The 22,643-nt window shown below is 42.1% G+C and overlaps 1 protein-coding gene across 3 annotated transcripts in view; it reads left to right on the top strand.

Annotated features, from left to right (window-relative positions):
• pcnx1 (pecanex 1) overlaps positions 1-22,643 on the top strand; it is a 275,876-nt gene that overhangs the window by 31,997 nt on the left and 221,236 nt on the right. For all 3 annotated transcript variants that reach the window (XM_067991270.1, XM_067991269.1, XM_067991272.1), the window contains exon 2: positions 20,351-20,559. In XM_067991270.1, coding sequence (XP_067847371.1) covers positions 20,351-20,559 — 209 coding nt within the window. The remainder of the gene's footprint in view (positions 1-20,350; positions 20,560-22,643) is intronic.

Here is a 22,643-nt window from a genome sequence, read left to right as displayed (position 1 = left end):
GGTATATGCGGATCAGGGAGACCTGTGAGGATAAAATATGGTAATAATGGGAGATATTGATGTGTATGTAGATTGAGAGAGAAAGATCACAAGTGGAAAAGATAATAGATTTTTGAATGCATTTAATATAGTTTCCAAGAGATGTCCTAAAGCTAGGAGAAAACAGCGGATATTTGATTTAGTTATGAGTAATGAAACAGAAATAGTTAACAATCTGGTCGTAAGGAAGCGTCTTGGGAATAGTGACGACAATATGGATAATTCACCAAGAAAGGTCAGAAACCAAGGTTTTGAATGTAAACAAGGCAATCTTTGAATGGATGGGAAAGAAACTGACTACAATGTGGTGAAATAGATTTAGTTGGTAAATCTAGCAACCAATAATGGAATCTATTCAGGAAGGTAATTAGTGGATTACAGAGTAATGTAAAAGATGATAGAAGATGCATCTAGGTAATGCACCCATGGTCTATAAGAATGGCTCACACCAGTATTAAACAAAATGAGAAAGCTCTTGTAAAGGTGAAGATAAGTGGCAAGAATGAGACTGGGAAGATAATTGAAAGCAACAAAAGGAGACCAATAATAGAATTAGGATATAAAGGGAGTATGAATCAAAAACGTTGCGGACAGTGTGTCACTGTTTATAGGTAGATAGAGACAGAACTCGCGAATCCAGAAAAAAAATCGTTCACACAGAGGGTTATGAGAACTTGGAATGCATCACCCCAGAAGGCCACTGATACCAAGTCAGGATGGTGTGTGACATGGAGGGGAAGCTGCAGGTGATAGCGTTCCTATGATATTGCTGGTTTTGCCCTCAGTGGTCGAGGTCATGGGACTGGCAGGTGCTGTTGAAGTAAGCCAGCCAATGTACCTTGTTACTGATCTATGCCCCCTTGTTGCCTGAGTAGTAGCAGTAATATTCAAATTAATTACCGATGAAATTGCCCGAATTTCTACCCATGATTGACATTGCTGTTTGGAATTGAAATTTGAAAAAAAAATTTGTTGCTCCTCACTCCAAATCTGTCATTTTTCATTGATCGGCTAAGCACAATGCTACATTTAGGAGAGAAGGTTTTCGCTTGGTCTCAATACCATTTCTTCGGCAGATGCAGAAGGTCAGCAAGAGTACCTTAGATTGTTTCCTGGGCTATGAATTGCAGGCACCAAGCAGAGACTGCTGAGGAAGCATGTCCCACTTATAGCTCAGCAAGATTTCAAGCTTCCCACGTCGGAATCTGCTTTCAGGAACCCATGTCTCATTGCTGTTTGTCACAGCCTGTTGCTGTATTACTGGGCAGTGATATTGGAAGCCTGGAAATAGATTCCTTGTAATTCTTGGGAATGTATCTTTTGTTAATGTAATCTTACTATTTTCTCTTATATTCGATCTGTGCAGTTGGCACTGTAAAATAAAAATATCAGTTCCATACGAGGATCTGTGACTGCTTAATAGATGAGGAACTTTTGGTGCTTCAATGTGATTTTTTTTTTAGTGCATCTAGTTGAGCATGGTTCCTGACATTAGACATACGTTCTTCATTATAGTTGAGTTAACTCAGTTGCTACCTCTAGTCACATATGTATAATTAGTTTATTCTGCTGTAGGTATGGTCACCATATTTCTACTAGAACTGCCAAAGAAAATGCGAAGCAAAGAATGTAATTCTGAAGCTTCACTTGAAGTTTAAAAGTTGGAGAGATACAGGATTTTGTGGGTTCCTGCAACGACATATGAGGCAGTGACAACTGCCTCTATTTTTAGTTAATCCCTGTTTAGAAATACTTGTCCCCTCGGACAGAACTGATTGGAATGCACAAATCCGCAACAGTTTATTCTGCTGTAGAGCACTGGAGCTGGGGGAATAAAATTTAATTGTTTTCCCACTTTTGGAATCACGCCGACTAGTTAGTGAGGTTACAGTAATGCACAAGGCCGTAGGAATAGCTCATGGAGCCAAAATCGGGTAGAGAAATGTAACAGATTGGAAGGTGACACCAATTGGTAATCAATGTCTCATTTATTTAAAAGTATCAAATATTTAGACAACAAAGATCAAACAATGTTACCCTGTTTGATCTCTGGGCAGAGGTGTTAATTAAGTTGGCAATGTGGTCATTTCAAGTTTTCCCACAGTGAGGTAGTCTTCTGATTGTCAGGTGTTCTTCTGACTGTGGAGTCGTCTTCAGACAGCGAGGTGTCCTTTCGACAGTTGGGTGATCTTCGCTGATTCCTCTGCCCTGAGCCCAAAAGATGTTGGGTTTTTATGCCCCCCTGGGGCAGGAAACTCACACCATATATGGAACAACACTCATGAGACCCTCATAGATTAACAAAGTTGTTTTTCAAAGAATTCAAGATGGTCAGCTTGTTATAACATTGCTCATTTAATCACAAGACCCTTTTCAAGGGAGCATTGTCTAGCTATCTAGCCATGGTCCTGGTCTTATTGCTATCTTTGGATTATTGTTCTGCTTTTATGTCACGTAGCTGTCATGTTGAGCAAGGAGGGTGACACAGGTCAGTCAGTAGTCAAAGGTTAACAGTTTACAATTCAGCAAAATAAGCTGCACACTCAGCAAAATATGCAGCATAGCCTGCAGAGCATGAAGGTTAGTAGCTTTAAGAAAAAGATGTCAATTTTTCCCTATTTCCAATATTCTTGCAGAGTGACATTACAGATTGAAGCTGAATAAAATGACCGAAGTTCAATACCTCCTTGGAACAGAGAAGGTTGAGAGGAGATTTGATAGAGGTATTCAAAATCATGAAGAGTCTAGACAGAGTAGATAGAGAAAAACTGTTCCCATTGGCGGAAGGGTCAAGAACCAGAGGACATAGATTTAAAGTGATTGGCAAAAGAACCAAATGTGACATGAGGAAAAACTTTTTTACACAGTGAGTGGTTAGGATCTGGAATGCACTGTCAGGGTTTGAAAGGAAAAAAATTGCAGGGCTATGGGGATAGGGCGGGAGAGTGGGATTAACTGGATTGCTCTTGCACAGATCCAGCGTGGATCGATGGGCCAAATGGCCTCCTTCCGTGCAGTAACCTTTCTATGATTCTAATACAGTTGAATCACTCAGAAAACTTCGGAGTTAGGCCTACAAGGTGGCAGCAATCACAGGAATGGCTCAGGCAGTCGGTAGTGGCTTTTGGCAGACCAGGCAAAGCTGTAAGTACCTCATTGGAGGAAAGGGTCATGTGGTTACTAGTAGCCAAGGAGTCACGAGAAAGCTGCAGCACATCATGCATCAATCAGCTAGAGGAGAATGCAATCAATTTTTTTTTTAGAACAGATGGACATGCATTCCATTTATGAGTGATTAGTATAGGATAATTTCTTAATTTAATTCAGAGTCCACCTTCAAGTATTTTATATGTAATAAAATAAATTCTGGTACCATAAGTATTCTGTAGCTGAATGTCATAATTTAGCAAAATTATGGGACACCTTCAAAAAGAAAATTGCCTATTCATTAAGTACATAAGTTACATGATATTTGAAGGTAGATTATTGTGTATATAAAAGGTTGCTTTGATTGCATGTTAAGTTTTGTAAAAATAGTATTGTGATGAGATTTTTCCTCCACCAGTTGGTGTAATTTTATATTTCATAAAATTTATGTGTGTGTTGAACAACAAGCTTTCATGTGCTCGTTGACCTATAGTGACTGCTGGTCCAGCAAAGCCTCGATTTTTAAAATTCTTGACCTTGTTTTCAAATCACTCCATGGCCTTGCCCCTCCCTATCTCTGTAACCTCCTCCAGTCCGACAACCCACTGAGATTTCTGCACTCCTCCAATCCTAGCCTCTTGCGCATCCCCGATTTTCATCGCTCCACTCTTGTCAGCTGTGCCTTCAGCTGGCTAGCCCCTAAGCTCTAGAATTGCCTCGTAAACCACTTCGCCTCTCCACCAAGTTTTTGGTCACCTGTCCTAATATCTCCTTATGTGGTTCAATGTCAAATTCTGTCAGATAACGCTCCTGTGAAACGCCTCTTTTTTACCATGTTAAAGGGACAATATAAATGGAAGTTGTTGTTGTAATTTTAGCAATAAAATGAAATAATTGGAAATAACATCACATGTGCGCTCACACACCATTATACAGTGTGCATGTGTGTCCTTCCCTACTTGAGGGTGGACAAATTACTTTCAGACCTCTGCCAGTCTGCAGCTGACTACTTGCAGAAGAAGCTTAGTGTGCTTCATCTGTTAGGTTTTCTTTCGCCTTCTTTCTTTGGGTAGGTGCCTCAATGTTCTTAGTTTAGGTCAAACTTTGGGTACTTGCCTTGAGTAATTGCAAGTGTGAATCTGTGCTGTACCGTTCCATAGTGTAGCTCACTGGTACTTTGTGAATAAAAGAATAAAGACTGGTGATATTAGTTACACGGTACTAGGATCCAGAGGAAGAGTCACTTTGTCCATTTTCTCTCAACTCTTGCCAGTTGCAAAATTACATTGGCTTGGGAGGCAGTGAAAGTGGAAAATGGGATGGAAATAATAATATCGGTAAAAGTAATCTTCTGCTACCAGCGCAGTGCCAAATTATGCTCAGATGGCGTGGCCTTGGATTAATATTCGGTTGATACCTCACAGCGATTACAGCGCAAAGCAAGCAATAAAATTATCTTGGGTATTTTGAACATTTTTATTCTAATTTGTTGATCCTCTAGTTACAGATTAATTTTATTCTGTCTCCTGGGTAAGTAAGATGAGCCCGTTTTCATCACTTGAGCTGAGAGGGTAGCCCTGCATGCTATGAAGTTGCTCCTTGTCCAGCTTTCCCATCAAAATAAAACAAATATTGGAATTGGGGGACATGGTGGGAGGACTCTTTGGCAGGGTACTCTTGCTGTGCCTAGAGGAATTTTCTTGTTCCTATATAGTCTTGGGTCCAAAATACATTTAGATTGTGCAGCTGGAGAATTAGGGATTAAGAACAGCAAAAATGTCCGCTCATGTCCAAGACAGTCTGAGAGTGATTTGGCGCACCTTGTCATTTATTTAAGTATGTAATACTTTTTCAAGTCATAAACTAAATCCTTCTGTCCAGCAATATGCATTATGATTCTACCAAACAAGGGCAGCTATCTACTTTACATTAGCAGTAGTTTTCACAGGATTGCCTTCTAGCTTCAGTGAGTCCAGCTGGAATACTATCACAATTATCACTTGTGGTAAAAGAAAATATTTTTTATTGAATTAGCTTTGCTTGCTGACTCAAACTTTTTATTTAAATTAACTTTTTTTACTCACCAAAAACTTATACATCTTTAAAATTTAGCCAGAGGCAGTAATCTGTGAAAAGGACTAAAATCTGCATTTCCTTTGGATGAAGGAGCTTGTAAGTGTGGTGAGGAAGAGCTGTAGCAGACCACATAGGATCACAGCAACCATAAAAGTAGAGATGGAAGCAATGGAGCATTGGAGATGGAGAGAGAAAAAACAAATAGTTTCCACTCTGGTGATCTGCTTTGTTTCTCAGTTTGCCAAAGCTAGAAATTATTGAATGGACATTTTCTGCCTGGATTAGTTCTCTGATACCAGCTCACTATGTATGGCCAATGTAATCCTGAGATGGGACAATTTACAGGACTGTTTCTATTTTCTGAGTCTTGGGCAAAAATGACTTGTTCGGCGACTCCTTCCACTTGCTAGTACATTACTATTTTGAAACATTTACAATAAATCTTCTAATGATGGTAGTAAATTTTGAGATTAAAAAAAATACAGAAAATTAATAAATATTTAGATCATTGTGACGGAATTGTTCTTCCCAGACAAAAACAGCTCCTCTTACTGAAGACATTGAGACATTCTTGGCTCCATTCCTGATTTAACGTTGACAAAATTGAAAGGTTACTTGGATTGCAGCAGACCTTCTCCAAAAGTTTATGCCACAGTTTTGTGGCAAAATGCTTAATAATTTCATGAATGGTTTGGGAGGTTGATTAGTAAACTACTAACTTGTTTTTAAAACCTGGAGTAGACCTATTCTGGGATGATCCAGATAGATGTTCTTTTTGCCAGTGGCCTTCAGTTCTATAGTATAACATTAGTTAAACTGAAGATTTCTCCATAACTGTTACATCTCCCTTTAATTGCGCACCATCTTCATGGAAAAACTTGTCAGCAAGCGTTCATTTTTGATGGGTGTAAAGGAACAACATACTTAATGGTTTTCAAGCTTAGTGTTTTGTCCTCATTCATTTTTACAATAATACCGTGAAGCTCAGTTTCCTCTTTAGTGCCAAACACTTCTCCCCTCAATAATCCCTAACTTTCTATGAACTTATCTCTGTCCAACAGTTGAATACTGCTTCAGTATTTTCGGAGGATCTTGAAGTACGTCTATCACACTTAAGATAGAGGAAAACGCTTGTTGTCTTGTACTGCTCTCACTTTTTAACCTGTAGCCTCCACCTTCTCTTTGTCGAATACAATATTTCTGGGCTTTTTATATTTCATTGATAACACTATCAGCAGCTTTTCTCTGAACTTCCTTCTGTTCCTCTTCATTTCCAAATATGACATCCTACACCTTCCTCCTTCCTACATCTCATTGTGTTGAAATCATCGCAACATTTCTTACTGTTAAGCCATTCTCAAAACTGTGGAACTCCTTAGTCTTCCCTTCCTCCTACAACATACAGTTCTCTGGAAACGAAGTTGATGTCACCTGATCACTGCTTCTTGATTTATCTCATCTTTTTTCATCCTTCCTGATATCCTGCACTTTGGACCAAATGAAAAACCACTTCAAAGCTGCTGTTTGTATAAAGAGTGAATTGACATTGGAAAGGGTTTGGGATTCTTTATGATAGTTGTTTACTTGGTTTTCAGAAGGCTTTTGGCATATGAAACTTAAGCTGCTCTTGTACTTTTTTAAACATTTGGAATTTGGGGGGTGTCTCATCATGAATTGGCTCCTGGTGTTTATGCTGCTGGTTACAGAAAATGGATTTATCAACAGACTTGGACACAGTTTTACCTAGGTCCATGATTCTGCTGCCAGACTACAGAAAACTAATTTCCCTTCATAAATGCTGGGAGCCAGTTCACGGATGCTGCAGAATCCGAATTTAAATAAACATAGTGAAATGTTTTTAAGTCTGGTAGCAGTAACTGCAATAAAACTAGAGATCCAACAAATACACAGATCCTTAAATATTTGTTCCTGTGCGGAAGGCCTCTCCAAACTTGTTTTCTTTGTTATTTTTGGATCCTGTGTGTAATTATGTTAAACTGTTGGCTAACTTGAACCATCCCTGTCGTTCTGTGAATAAGCTGTGAATCATCCCTCTCTGCCTTGCTTGGCTAAGTGTAGTTGTTTGTCTTGCATTCGGAGCATTTGAAAGTAAAAGCCTTTTTTTTTTCCTCCATCCCCCTCCCTCGCCCCCCAAAAAAACTTCAGTTTCGCCAGTTGTTTTCTTGGATTTCAAGCAATTAAGTACATTTCTCTTTAATGCATTTGTGGCAAAAAGAAACCGCCTTTGAAGGCCATATTCTGGTAAAACTGTAATGAAAAAACACGAGAAATTGACTATAAGCAAAAGTCTTTCATCATCAGCTTATCCATTTAGTTTTCTGTACCTCCCATCGAAGCATCGAACTGCATTTTGACAATCCTAATGTGATTGTCTCTACTACCCAGCCTGGCAAATAATTCCAGAATTCATCAGTACTTTACTACAACTTATATTTATATAGCACCTTTAACATAGTAAAATGTCCCAAGCTGTTTTACAGGAGCATAATCAGACAAAAATTGAAACCCAGCCAAAGAAGGAAATATTAGGATGGGTGACTAAAAGCTTGGTCAAAGAGATAGGTTTTAAGGAGCATCTTAAAGGAAGCAAAAGAGGTGGAGAAGCGGAGAGGTTTCGGGTGGGAATTCCCTAGGGCCTAGGCAGCTGAAGGCACGCCCGCCAATGGTGGGGTGAAGGAAGTGGTGGATGCAAAAGAGCTGGAGGAACGCAGAGTTCTTGGAGGGTTGTAGGGCTGGAGAAAGTTTTAGAGATGGGGAGGTCTGAGGCCTTGGAGAGAATTTAACAGGAGGATGAGAATTTTAAAATTGAGGCATTGGTGGACCGGGAGCCGATGTAGGTCAGAGACTATAGTGGTGACGGGTGAACGGGACTTGGTGCTGGTTTAGATACGGACAGTGGAGTTTTGAATGAGCTCAATTTTATGGAGGGTGGAAGTTGGGAGGCCGACCAAGAGGGCATTGGAATGGTCAGATCTGGAGGTAACAAAGGCACGGACAATGGTTTCAATAGCAGATGGGCTGAGGTAGCTGCAGAGACGGACGATGATATGGGGGTGGAAGTAAACGGTCTTTGTGATGGAGAGGATATGGGGCCGGAAGCTCAGCTTAGGGTCAAATAGGATGCGAAGGTTTCAAACAGTCTGGTTCAGCCACGAAACAGTGGCCAGGGAGGAAGATGGAGTTTGTGGTGCGGACCGAAGACAATGGCTTTGGTCTTCCCAATATTTAATTGGAGGAAATTTCAGTTCATCCAGGAATGGATGTCGGATAAGCAGTCTGACAACACAGTGCCAGTGGTGGGGTTGGCAGAGGTGATGGTGAGGTAGAGCTGGGTGTCATCAGCATACATGTGGAACCTGAAGTCATATCTTCAGATGATGTTGCCGAGGGGGCAGCATGTAGATGAGAAATAGGAGAGGGCAAAGGATAGATTGTTGGGGGACTCCAGAGGTAACATTGTGGGGGTGGGAAGCGAAACTATTGCAGGAAATTCTCTGGCTTTGATTGGATAGATAAGAATGGAACCAGGCGAGGGCAGCCTTACTCAACTGGACAACAAAGGAGAAGCGTTGGAGGAGGATGGTGTGGTTAGCTGTGTCAAAGGCTGCAAGCAGGTTGAGAAGGATGAAGAGGGTTCGTGCACTGTGCATCACAGTAACATAGGATGCCATTTGTGACTTTGATTAGGGCCGTTTCCGTGCTGTGGCAGAGGAAACCTGATTGGAGAGTTTGAAACATGGAGTTGCAGGAAAGATGGACACGAATTTGGGAGGCGGCAATATGTTCAAGGACGTTGAAGAAAAAAGAGAGGTTGGAGATGGGGGCGGTAGTTTGCAAGGGCACAAGGGTGCAGTGGTGGGGGGTTTATTGAGGATGGTGGTGATGGCAGATTTGAAATCTGGTGATCTTTTTGTTCACCAACCAATTAAGTTTATCAGTACTTACTGAACAACATTTCAAGGTGTTTCTTTTTAACTAAAATACAGAGCCAGATCTGATAATGGAATACTTTCAGGTTTTGGCAGTACATTTTATCTGATGAGAAGGCCTTGGACTGCAAACAAGCCTATGCTCCTCCTCTGAGCTTTTGAAGGTTAGTAGTGAAATAAGGGGGGAAGAAAAGGTAAAGTGCCATGATGCTTCATTCTCTGGAACAACTACAAGGTACTCGCTGCCATAGCTGTTATACGACAAGGCAATGAATACAAGTACAAGAAGAAGCAATGTAAGGCAGAACTCTTCCAAGTATAGATCAGAGTTAGATTTCTTTTACAAAATAATATTTTGGGATACAGTGTATGTGTCATTTGAGACGTGACATGTGGTAAGTGTAGCATGTTTCGGAGGAAGAAGGTGATTTTGGACCTATGGTTCCTAACGCTCCACCACTGGGTGCGGGGGGGGGGGGGGTGTTCCTTGCATCATTTCTGGGTCTGTTGTAGACTATTTGACTTCTATGATTAAACACAAGCTCCATTATTATTGTACGATACGACTACCAAGATGGTAAAAGGCAATCCAGATGGACTGTGGTCTTTTTTCGTCTAGCAATTCCTTTGTTACTGACTCATGAAAACCACACTGTAAATCACTTCGTGGAGAATTAGGCAATCGGTTACGGCAATCGTGTAGGAAGAAGTCAGCTGACATCCTAAACAATAGCTCATGAGCAATGATTGCGTATTTGAAAGGCAGTGACTGCAGTTCTTTGTAGTTTGGCTTCATTTAAAAGTTACTGCTTAATCTCTCTCGCAAAGTATACTAACTTTAAAGAGATAAAAATTAAACTCCAAATAGCAGGCCCATCAGCATCTGCCAGTTAATGTTTCAGGTGTAAATGCTTTATTGCAGCTCTGACAAAAAGCTTGCCTTTTCTCTTTTCAGATCCTGTCAGACCAGCATTTTCTGTTTTTATTTATGCTAATCGTAAACACTGCCAAAATGCCATAAGAGAAATGAAGCCAGTTATGTCACCATCGTTTTCCACAAAGCACATGCTGTGTGCCAGGACCCTGTTTTATTTCACTTGATAATTTTGTGTCTTTTATTCCCATCCAAGCTATTTTATGAACGATAGTTCCCTCCAGGTTGCCCAATCCTGCCCTCTTGCTGGCCTTCTCAGCATGTGTGCCGACTGGGTGGCTCTCCTCGCCAACCTCCTTGTCCCGCTCACCCGACCACCACTGCCCCATTGGACTCTGCATTTCCCTCCAGAATGTCTGTTCACTCACTAAAAGAAGCCCTTGCCATTCATGACCTTATTGTGGATAATTGCATTGACATTCTGGCTTTGAAAGAAACTTGGCTCAAGGGTCGTGACATCTTGCCCCTTATTGAAGCCTCTCTGCCTGGCAATACTTTCCAAAACCTGTCCTACCAAAACCATCGTCACACCTTGGCCTTTCTGTTGCTTTGAGCACCTCTCTCCTTTCCCCTCTTGTCTCATTTAAAATCCTGGTTGCCTACCGCTCCACCAAGCCCTATTCCAAGTTTGTTTCCAAGATATCCTCCCTCCTGCCTTCATCCTCTGCAGTGAATGACTCCTCATCCTCGATGATTCCAATCTCTGTTTCAGCTTCCTATGCACTCTTATCTCTGAATTCACTGGCCTCCTGTCTTTTTTAAACCCCTCTCTCTATGAACTCTCCAACCCATAACCATGGCGCCCATCTCCTACGGCCTCTTTAATTCTGTGGTCTCAATCAATGGAAAGGCCACCTCCCACCACTTTTGCATTTGACGCAACACTTCAACAGCCACCGATTTGCTTGAACACTGCCTCAACTCCATGTTTGATGCCCCCAGCAAAGCCTTCACTGTCTCCCAGTCCAGCCATCACTGCTGGTATAGCCCCCTGAAATCCAAGGGATGCAGACTTGAGTGTATATGGAACACAACTTGCATAGCAATCCATCAGCAGATCTGGCTATACTACATCAAGTGGTACCGCACCTCATTCTCCTTTTGCCAAAACCGACCGCTTCTCCAGGATCATCCTGGAGAGAAAATTCACACCCTGGATTCCTTTCTCCACTGCCAACCATCTCCTTAAACTGCTCTCCCCTCGCCCCTGTTTCCTGACCTCCAACACAGTGCGAGGAGCTTATGGACTTCTTTGTCACCGTCTCTTGAGCTACCTCTGTTGCTTCCCCTCCCTGTTCCTTCCCACCAAGTCAAACCACCCCAGGCTTCCCCTTGCCCTAACCTTGAACCCTCATCTCTCTGTCATCCCTCATGCTCTGTCATCCCTCATGCTCTCTCCAAACTCATCTCATCCATGAGATTGAGTTCCTGCTCCCTTTACCTCATTCCCGTTAATCTGTTGACCACCCAATTTCCCTTTCTGGCCCCATGTGAGCTGACATTGCAAATGGTTTCCTCTTCTCAGGTGCTGTCTCCACACTTTCAAAACTGTCAACATCATCCACCTCTCAAAAACCCACCCTTGAACGTGTTATCACCTCTCAAATCCATGTACATCTCTCCCACAACTTGCTTGAATCTTTCCAATCATGATTCTGAACCTTCCAGAGCACCGAAACAATTATAACTAATGTCACAAACAACATTTTCTGTGATTCTGACCTTGGTGCATTACAGTTCCTCATCCTCCTTGACCGTATGCAGCCTTTGACACAGTTTACCATACCATCCTCCTCCAATGTGTCTCCTCTGTTTTTCAGCTCAGTGGGACTGCCCTCACTTGGTTCCACTCTTAATGTCCAGTCATTGCCAGAGTATCTGAAGCAACGTCTGCTCTTCCTGTCTCGTACCGTTACCTTAGGAGTCATCCCAAAAATCTATCCTTGGCCCTTCCTCTTCCTTGTCCACATACAGCCCCTTGGCGACATTATCCATAGACACGGACCACATCAGCTTTCACATGCATTGTGATGGCATTGAGCTCTCCCTCTCTTGAGCCCTCCATTACCTTTGTGCTGTTAGATTGCCAATGAGCCAACTCCCTTCCTGGCCACTGTTTCAGGACGAATCAGACCGTTAGCAACATCAGCACTCTTATTTGACCCTAAGCTTAGCTTCCGACCCTATACCCTCTCCATTCCAAAGACTGCCTACATTCATCTGCGTAATATTCCCTGCCTCTGCCCCTGCCTTAGCCCATCTGCCGCTATCGCTTTCATCCATGTCTTTATCACCTTGAGACTCAATTATTGCACTGCTTTCCTAGCCAGCCAGCCAGCCTCCCATCCTCCACTCTCCATCAACTCATCCAAAATTCTGCTGTCTATATCCTATGCGCACCAAGTCCTGCTCACCCAGCATCCTTATTCTCACTGACCTGTATTAGCTCCTGGTCATCCAATACCTCATTTAAAATTTTCATTCTTGTGTTTAAAATCCTTCATGGCCTCTTCCCTCCCCATCTCTAACATCCTCTAGCCCAACACCCACCCCGACTCCCTGAACTCTGTTTTTCTGACACTGGCTTCTTGTACATTCCTCCCCCCGCCTACAAATCCGTCTTTACCGATAATTAGGTCATCCCTTCAAATGCTGTGGAATTTCCTCCCTGTTCCTTGCCTGCCACTCAACCTCTGTCGTCTTCTTTAAGACCATCCTTAAAACTAATCCCTTTCATCAAGCCTTTGGTCACTCTTTATCGAGCCTCCTTTGTCTCTGCATTCATTTTTTTGATTATGCTTCTGGAATTTATTTCTATATTTGTGGTGCTGCATACATGCAAGTTGTTGTCTTCTGATTCTGGAAGAACTTTGCTTGTTCTGTTTCTTTATGTTGCAAAATATTTGGTTTGTACTGAACTGTCATTGAAGGGAATTAGAAATTTTATTTTTCATTTATTTGCCCAACAGCTGGTAATTAGATCTAAAATTGTACACAGGCCCCATTTTACTTGGCTTACCTGATGCAGTACTATACACAAGAACATACAAAGAAAGTCATAATAAGAATCAAACCGGATGGACCACCCGGCATCGGACCACTAGGCACCGCACATGACAAGGCAAACTAAGCCCAATCAACCCTGCAAACTCCTCCTCATGAACATCTGGGGACTTGTGCCAAAATTGGGAGAGCTGTCCCACAGACTAGTCAAGCAACAGCCTGACATAGTCATACTCACAGAATCATACCTTTCAACCAATGTCCCAGACTCGTCCATCTCCATCACTGGGTATGTCCTGTCCCACCGGCAGGACAGACCGACCAGAGGTGACAGTACAGTGACAAATAGTCAGGAGGGAGTGGCCCTGGGAGTCCTCAACATTGACTCCAGATCCTATGAAATCTCATGGCATCAGGTAAAACATGGGCAAGGAAACCTCCTGCTGATTACCACCTACTGTCCTCCCTCAGCTGATGAATCAGTCCTCCTCCATGTTGAGCACCACTTGGTGGAAACACTGAGGGTAGCAAGGGCACAGAATGTACTCTGTGTGGGGGACGACAATGTCCATCACCAAGAGTGGCTCGCTAGCACCAATACTGACCGAGCTGGCCGAGTCCTGAAGGACATAGCTGCCAGACTGTGCCTGTGGCAGGTGGTGAGCGAATCAACACGAGGTAAAAACCTACTTGACCTCGTCCTCACCAGTCGACCTGTCGCAGATGCATCTGTCCGTGACAGTATTGGTAGGAATGACCACTGCACAGTCCCTGTGGAGACCAAGTCCAGTCTTCGCACTGAGGAGGCCATCCAACATGTTGTGTGGCACTATCACTGTGCTAAATGGGATAGATTCAGAACAGATCCAGCAGCTCAAAACTGGGCTTCCAAGAGGCGCTGTGGGCCATCAGCAGCAGCAGAATTGTATTCCAGCACAATCTGTAACCTCATGGCCCGGCGTATTCCTCACTCTACCATTACCAGCAAACCAGGGGATCAACCCTGGTTCAACGAGGAGTGTAGAAGAGCATGCTAGGAGCAGCACCAGGCATACCTAAAAATGAGGTGCCAACCTGGTGAAGCTACAACTCATGACTACTTGCATGCTATACAGCGGAAGCAACATGCTATAGACAAAGCTAAGCGATTCCACAACCAACGGATCAGATCAAAGCTCTGCAGTCCTGCCACAATCAGTCGCGAATGGTGGTGGACAATTGAACAACTAATAGGAGGAGGAGGCTCTGTAAACATCCCCATCCTCAATGATGGCGGAGTCCAGCACGTGAGTGCAAAAGACAAGGCTGAAGCGTTTGCAACCATCTTCAGCCAGAAGTGCCGAGTGGATGATCCATCTCGCCTCCTTCCGATATCCCCACCATCACAGAAGCCAGTCTTCAGCCAATTCGATTCACTCCACGCGATATCAAGAAACGGCTGAGTACACTTGGTACAGCAAAGGCTATGGGCCCCGACAACATCCCGGCTGTAGTGCTGAAGACTTGTGCTCCAGAACTAGCCGCGCCTCTAGCCAAACTGTTCCAGTACAGCTACAACACTGGCATCTACCCAACAATGTGGAAAATTGCCGAGGTCGTCCTGTCCACAAAAAGCAGGACAAATCCAATACGGCCAATTACTGCCCCATCAGCCTACTCTCAATCATCAGCAAAGTGATGGAAGGTGTCGTCGACAGTGCTATCAAGCGGCACTTACCAATAACCTGCTCACCGATGCTCAGTTTGGGTTCCGCCAGGACCACTCTGCTCCAGACCTCATTCCAGCCTTGTAATGAGGTCTGGAGCTGAATTCCAGAGGCGAGATGAGAGTGACTGCCCTTGACATCAAGGCAGCTTTTGACTGAGTGTGGCACCAAGGAGCCCTAGTAAAATTGAAGTCAATGGGAATCAGGGGGAAAACTCTCCAGTGGCTGGAGTCATACCTCGCACAAAGGAAGATGGTAGTGGTTGTTGGAGGCCAATCATCTCAGCCCCAGGACATTGCTGCAGGAGTTCCTCAGGGCAGTGTCCGAGGCCCAACTATCTTCAGCTGCTTCATCAATGACCTTCCCTCCATCATAAGGTAAGAAATGGGGATGTTCGCTGATGATTGCACAGTGTTCAGTTCCATTCGCAACCCCTCAGATAATGATGCAGTCCGTACCCGCATGAAGCAAGACCTGGACAACATCCAGGCTTGGGCTGATAAGTGGCAAGTAACATTCGCGCCAGACAAGTGCCAAGCAATGACCATCTCCACGAAGACAGAGTCTAACCACCTCCCCTTGATATTCAACGGCATTACCATCGCCGAATCCCCCACCATCAACATCCTGGGGGTCACCATTGACCAGAAACTTAACTGGACCAGCCATATAAATACTGTGGCGACAAGAGCAGGCCAGAGGCTGGGTATTCTGCGGTGAGTGACTCACCTCCTGACTCCCCAAAGCCTTTCCACCATCTGCAAGGCACAAGTCAGGAATGTGATGGAATACTCTCCACTTGCCTGGACGAGTGCAGCTCCAACAACACTCAAGAAGCTCGACACCATCCAGGACAAAGCAGCCCGCTTGATTGGCACCCCATCCACCACCCTAAACATTCACTCCCTTCACCACCGGTACACTGTGACTGCAGTGTGTACCATCCACAGGATGCACTGCAGCAACTCGCCATGGCTTCTTGGACAACACCTCCCAAACCCGCGACCTCTACCACCTAGAAGGACAAGAGCAGCAGGCACGTGGGAACAACACCACTTGCACGTTCCCCTCCAAGTCACACACCATCCCGACTTGGAAATATATCGCCGTTCCTTCATCTTCGCTGGGTCAAAATCCTGGAACTCCCTTCCGAACAGCACTGTGGGAGAAACTTCACCTCACTGAGTGCAGCGGTTCAAGAAGGCGGCTCACCACCACCTTCTCTAGGCCAATTAGGGATGGCCTCGCCAGCGACGCCCACATCCCATGAATGAATTTTTAAAAAAAACATAGCAAATACAAATGACCATTATTTTGTACGACAGCATTTTATGTATGCTGTAATGTTTTTTTCTTTTGCACCCCTGCACTCATGAGCCTTTGAATAAATGAAACTGTAGAGATATTGAAAGCTGTAAATGAAACCCAAACAGTGAATAACGTTCATTTTGGTAAATCATTTAATATCAACAAAGCTATAAATTTCTCAAGAGCACAACGTATGTGAAAAGAATCACCCTCCACCACCATGTCTATAGGCAATGATTTTTTACAATTGGAATATGACAACACCTAAATTGGGTGGTGTGTGGTAGCACTAGGGGGAGGAGATATTAAGTGGAACACTAGGTTTCAGCATGAGTGTGCATTGGTGACAGCACAGTTTTGGTGCTGAGTCAACAGACCAGCTTCCTCGGAGAAAGTAGCATTTCTTTTAAGGCAAAAATGTATCTTCATGCAGATTTCTTTAATGAGCTGCAAACCTGTATGAGTATCTTATGCACCATATTGATTTAATGGAGCATTACTCCAGGTAGATGTAAAATATGGGCGTGATTCATAGTTAATTGAACACTCGTAAAATTGGGGATGGGTAGATGTGAATTTGTGTATATAGGTTGTGTTCAACTGAAAATTGGTGTCGTCTCAATTCTGTTTATCAGTCTACTCCCAGACATCGGCCTAGATCTTGCTGTTAAAATACGTGAGGCTAATGCGTCACCATTATTTATGCGCAAATGGTACATCAACTTCAGGCAAGGGGTAGCTGCATGGTTAAACTCAAATATCCAAAAGTTGCTGTCCGAGTTGCACCTTTCCGTCGTTAGCTTTGCGAAAACTGCATCTTGCTGTCTGCCTCACCATTGAAATACATTGAATGGCATGAAGTTGCTGTATTTGCTTGGCAGACACGAACTAAACTCGCTTCGAAGTTATTTCAAGTTGAAGTACCCTTTTAACGACATGCCAAGTGTTAATTACTGCCAATCAACCTCTGGCACTGAAAATTAACTATTACAAGTGTGGAGTCTTATTACTTCAGGTTTTAACTGTTGGAGATTTTAAAAATGTAAAATTTTTAATTTTTTAATTACTTTTCCTTTCTGTCTCTTCTCTCCCTTTCTTAATCCAATCTTTCTTTCCCCCTCTTTATTTCTCTTTCTGTACCCGATTTGACATTGAATACACCCACTTGAATTTAGTGCCTTTTACGAGCAGCTTGGCATACCCGAATTTCAGCACAGGCATATTTTGATCTCCTTGTATTTGACCAGTTCTTCCATTATTCAATTCCTGGGAAACAGAGTCAACAAACCATTGGTGCACAGTTCTTTCACTTCTTCTTCAAACAGCTTGTTGAAACACTAAGGCTGAAGCAGGTCAGTACAAGAAGCAGAAACAAAAATGGGCATTCTGCCCTCATTTGCAAGCTTGCACAATATGGTCTCTGGTGTGTTTATTCTGAAAAGGTTCACAATCATTATAACATAGAAATTTAAGCACTGAAGTGGGCCATTTTGGCTCATTGTGCCTGTTCTACTCCTATATCAAAGTTTTTACTCTCGATTTATTTTCCTGCTCTTTCCCATACTGTTGAACATTTTTGTTTAAGTGTTTATGTAACTCCCACATAAATGTTGTGATTGAATCTGCTTCAATAACCACTTCTGGTAATGTGTTCCATATTCTAATAACTAGTTGTGTGAAAAAATGTTTTTAACCTCCCTGTTAGGCTTCTAGTACTAATCCTAAATTTATGCCCTTTGTTACCAATTCAGTGACTGGTGGAAATAATCTTTCACTATTTATCCCCTCAAATTTTTTCACATTTTTAAACACTAGATTTCCTTTAAGCTTTTCTGCTTGAGAGAATACAGCCTTAGTATTTCAGGTCTTCCTCATGACTATATCCTTTCATCGCTGGTATCCCGATCAATTTGCATTGCTGGAACATCCTTTTTATAATGTGGTGCCCAGAACTGCACACCGTACTCTAACTGTGGTCTAACATGTCTTATACAAATTCTCCGTATATATGGATTATATTATTAATAACATAACATTCCAATTACTTTTTCTAGATTTTTCCAGATGCAACACTACTTTTAAAGATCTGTATATCTGCATCTATCGATCTTTTTATTCCTCCACTATAATGAGAATGTTACCATTTTGGATATATTTTCCTTCTCTGTTCTTTTCCAAAAATGTGCCACTTTACATTTATCTTTACTCAGCTGCATTTGCTACATATCTGCCCACTTTTCTAATCTATCATATGTCCTCTTACAGCCATCTGCATTCTTCCTTACAATTTGTCATACCTCCAATTTGATGTCATTAGCAAATTTTGATATTGCTCCCTCCCTGCTCATGCCCAAATCATTTATGTATATATGGAGAGCAAGAGAGGTCCCAACACAGATTCTTGAGGCACCCCACTAGCTCCATCTTAGCAACCCGAAAAGCATCCATTATTCTTCCACTCTGCTTTCTATCCTTCAGCCATCTGTATATTCATACAACCACTTCAGCTTTAATACCATGGGTTGTAATCTTCCTAAGAATTTCTTATGTGGCACTTGATGAAACACTTTTGAATCTCCAAATATATCACACTCAATGCATTTCCAAACTCAATGATGTGCTGTTCATGTCCATCTAAGAAACACTAGAATTCTTTCAATGTGACTTTCAATGCTTCCACTATTAGCCCAGGAATTGGTTGCACTCAAGATGCGCCGGGTCGCTGGAAAATTGAATGGTGAATGATGCATGGATATCTTAAGTGTGCAGATTTGTGAAAACCTTGACAAAAAAGCTTCTAATTCTTCAATTAGAAAATAGGGTTGACAGTGCTATTTTGGTTCTAGTATAGATGTGAGAGTTGTTGGATCTGGGTAAGGATGCAGTTTCTTCAGTTAGTCCAATTTAAAGGTCGCAGTTGAGCTCTTATTCATCTTATGGTGTTTTGCTTTGTATCAGTGCACTCCTCCATTACTTTGTGCCCAACCACATACTTGGCAAACTCGAATCACACTGTGTGTGTGTGTGTGTGTGTGTGTGTGTGTGTGTGTCATATTTAGTTCTCTTATCACTTGACAAGAGGAGGCTACATCTTCCTGGATCCTCTGAATACGGCTTCAAATGTCTTGACTGGTATATCAGCTTGCTTACTAACAGTATCAGGAGTCATGATGTGGAGATGCCGGTGATGGACTGGGGTTGACAATTGTAAACAATTTTACAACACCAAGTTATAGTCCAGCAATTTTATTTTAAATTCACAAGCTTTCGGAGGCTTCCCCCTTCGTCAGGTGAACGATGTGAAATCGATGTGAACGATGTGAACGGCGTTCACCTGACGAAGGGGGAAGCCTCCGAAAGCTTGTGAATTTAAAATAAAATTGCTGGACTATAACTTGGTGTTGTAAAATTGTTTACAATTGTCAACCCCAGTCCATCACCGGCATCTCCACATCCTGATATTTCAGGCTGTGTTCCTGATATTCTATTTGCAGGTGGTGATATATATGGGTCAACATTATTTTAACATTTTGATTGTCTACGGTAATTAGGAATATCAAAGGAGTACTGTCCATTGGCTTCCATATATAGATAGAATAACAGGATTATGTTTTGTTTGTTTGTCAAATGGTGAAGTAATGGAAGCAAATACTGTATTAAACAGCTACTGATTTACAAGTTGTTGAAGTCAGTATCTGGAGGGATGGTCACAAGATAGCTGTTAGAACGTTTCAGAAGCCTTCCTTTTGAGGTTGATTTATTTACTGGTAGAATGTATGTCTGTTAAGAGTACTATTTATTTTCTGCAGTTTCTGATGCTTGTCTGGTATACAGTTAACAAGTGGATACAGTGGGAAACTGGCTGGTGCATTAGTTCAGCAAATTGTCCTTTCAACTCTGCTGAAACTTGGAGAGGCACAATGCTGAAGGCTAGGCTTCTTGGCAGGCAGGAAGGAAAATCATAAAGACAATCACCTTTTTGTTACTAGTTACAGAGTAGCAAAGGCGAACGCCTGGGAACAGGTGATCTGCAACCCTATCAAGCTATTTGAGCAGCACTTGGTGTGCAGAGAGTAGAAAGGAAATCAGATTGGAAGGAGTAAAGGTGGTTTTCCTTTTTTATGTCCATCCCTCAATACATTGCTTGAAGTTTCTTGACATTTCTTATACTTTTCCTCCTCTTGCAGGCCCTACCATCAAGTATGATAATTGTAGGAAGCTACAGTGCTGTTATAGCAGCCGTGTTTATTGTACTTAAAACAGTGAACTATCGGTTGCACCGTGCACTGGATGAAGGAGAGATTGTGGATCGGAGCAGCAATGAGATAACTGAACGACATACAAAAACTGAGCAGCAAGATGGGTCATCCAGGAGAGATGACAGCAATGGACCAGGGTAAGTGATTGATATAAGACATGCTTGACTGCAATCGTTCAAAAACACTACTTCTTTTCAAAAATGCTAACTTATATACAGCCTTATTACTTTGCTCAGGCTACTAATGTTCTCCAAGGCAGTGATTACTTGAATGCCGGAATAGAATTATGAGATCACTGAGAGATTGTCTGAGGTGGCTTTTTGCAAGTTGACCAGAATGTCAATTATCTAGAATTAATTTTCCTTTGCTTTCTAAACTGTCTGGTAAAAGTTAAGTTTTAAGAACTTATTGGTTATTACTGCAGTTTTACATCACCAAGTTTCAAATATAACTGGTTCAAGCATTTCCTTAATTCTTGGCCTACCACTGATCCTCTGTGACTTTAAATTTTTGATCAGGTCAAAGAATTTATTAATCTACTGAATTCCAAGGTTGGATTGTTACATGAAATCCACTGATTCATCATTGGTATTAAACCTGCCATATCGAAATTAGTGAACTTGTTAAATGGTTTTAAAACAGTTTTAAGTAGCAACAGATTATGACATGGCATTGAAGGTATACTGCGTGATGCAAGATGTTGCATGATATTGGGCTAGTAACTGAGGACTTTTCATTTTACTGGGTTGTTTCTGGAAGATGACTGTTAGAAAATTTCAGTGTCCTATATAATTTTGTTGAGTAAGAACTTCTGTCACAACTATACAATTTTTGTCAGTTCTGTGCAGTAGCAAAGTATATGTTGAATTCATCGAGAGCTGTTGATTAGTGGTTACATTTTGTGTTGAATATACTTAGAATTGTGGTGTTCTATAATTAGCATCAAGAATTAACTTGATTTGTTTTATAGGTTTTATGTTCCTGTGGTAATGTGCGTCTGTAATTGGTGAAAGGAAAGAAAGAACTTGCCTTTATCTACCACTGCAATGAATTACTTTTGAACTGTAGTCACTAGTTGTGTAGGCAAACCCAGCAGCCAACTTGTGCACATGGTTCTATCAATAGTAATGAGATAAATGACCAGTTAATCTTTTTCTAGTGGTGTTTGTTGAGGGATAAGTGTTAACCAGGACAGCAGGAGAACACTCCTCCACTTCAAATAGTGCCATGGGATCTTTTAGTTCATGCCCACAGGCAGATGGGGCCTCTGTTTAATGTCTCATCCAAAAAAAATGGTACCTCTGACAGTACAGCACTCCCTCAGAACTGCACTGAAGCGTCAGCCTAGATTATGTGCTCCAGCCCTGGAGTAGGGCTTGAACCCAAGACGTTCTGATTCAGAGCTGAGAGTGCTACTACTGACCCAAGGCCAAAACTGGATAATACCCAGAATACCTCACCAGCGAGTTCCAGGTGTGATTCAATGAATTACCTCTGAAAGATTGTCACTCTTATTATGTAGGCAAAAGAGGCCACTAATTTGTGTGCATTAACGTCCCACAAATTGCAAATGAGATGAATGACCAGTCAAGTCTGTTTTGATTTAGTCGATTGAGGAAGGAATGTTGGGCAATACACTGGGAATACTCCCTGTTCTTTGAATAGTGCCAGGGAATATTTTACATACACCTAAGCCACCAGAGCTGGCACATGAGGCCTCCGATTATGGGGAAGAGCAGGAAGGTGGAATTAGAGCGGATAGCTCCAATGTGGAGGCAGCAACAGGCATGATCAGCTTCTGTAATGAAATTTCCATAATTCTATGAAAGACAATAATAAGTTTTGCTGGTTAACAGTTGCCAGTAAACAGGACAGTGTACTGTTATTTGATGTGGACTCTGATTGATCTGGCATATGTTTGTCCTGGCTTAATCTTCAGTGGTAAACATCTGAGTGTTTGTGATTGGATGGGTTTTGTTCTGGTATTTGTACCGAATATCATTGGTCCTGACTGTGTAGTAATGTGACAATTTGTGTCTGTGCACAAAGTGATAGATTATTATTTTTTTCTAAATCTGACTGTTTTATTGAAAGAAAATATTAAATATGTTCATACTAAGATTGTCTTGGTGATAATTTGAGTGTTAGCCAATATTGCTGTAATATTTTCTATGATGAGCAAAGATGTTTGTGGGTCACAGATCATAGACATACGTCCAGA

Source organism: Heptranchias perlo, chromosome 10 (genome assembly GCF_035084215.1).
Source record: "Heptranchias perlo isolate sHepPer1 chromosome 10, sHepPer1.hap1, whole genome shotgun sequence".
Lineage (NCBI taxonomy): Eukaryota > Metazoa > Chordata > Chondrichthyes > Hexanchiformes > Hexanchidae > Heptranchias > Heptranchias perlo.
Note: the sequence above shows the minus strand (reverse complement) of the source record. Positions and strands in the feature narration are given on the sequence as shown.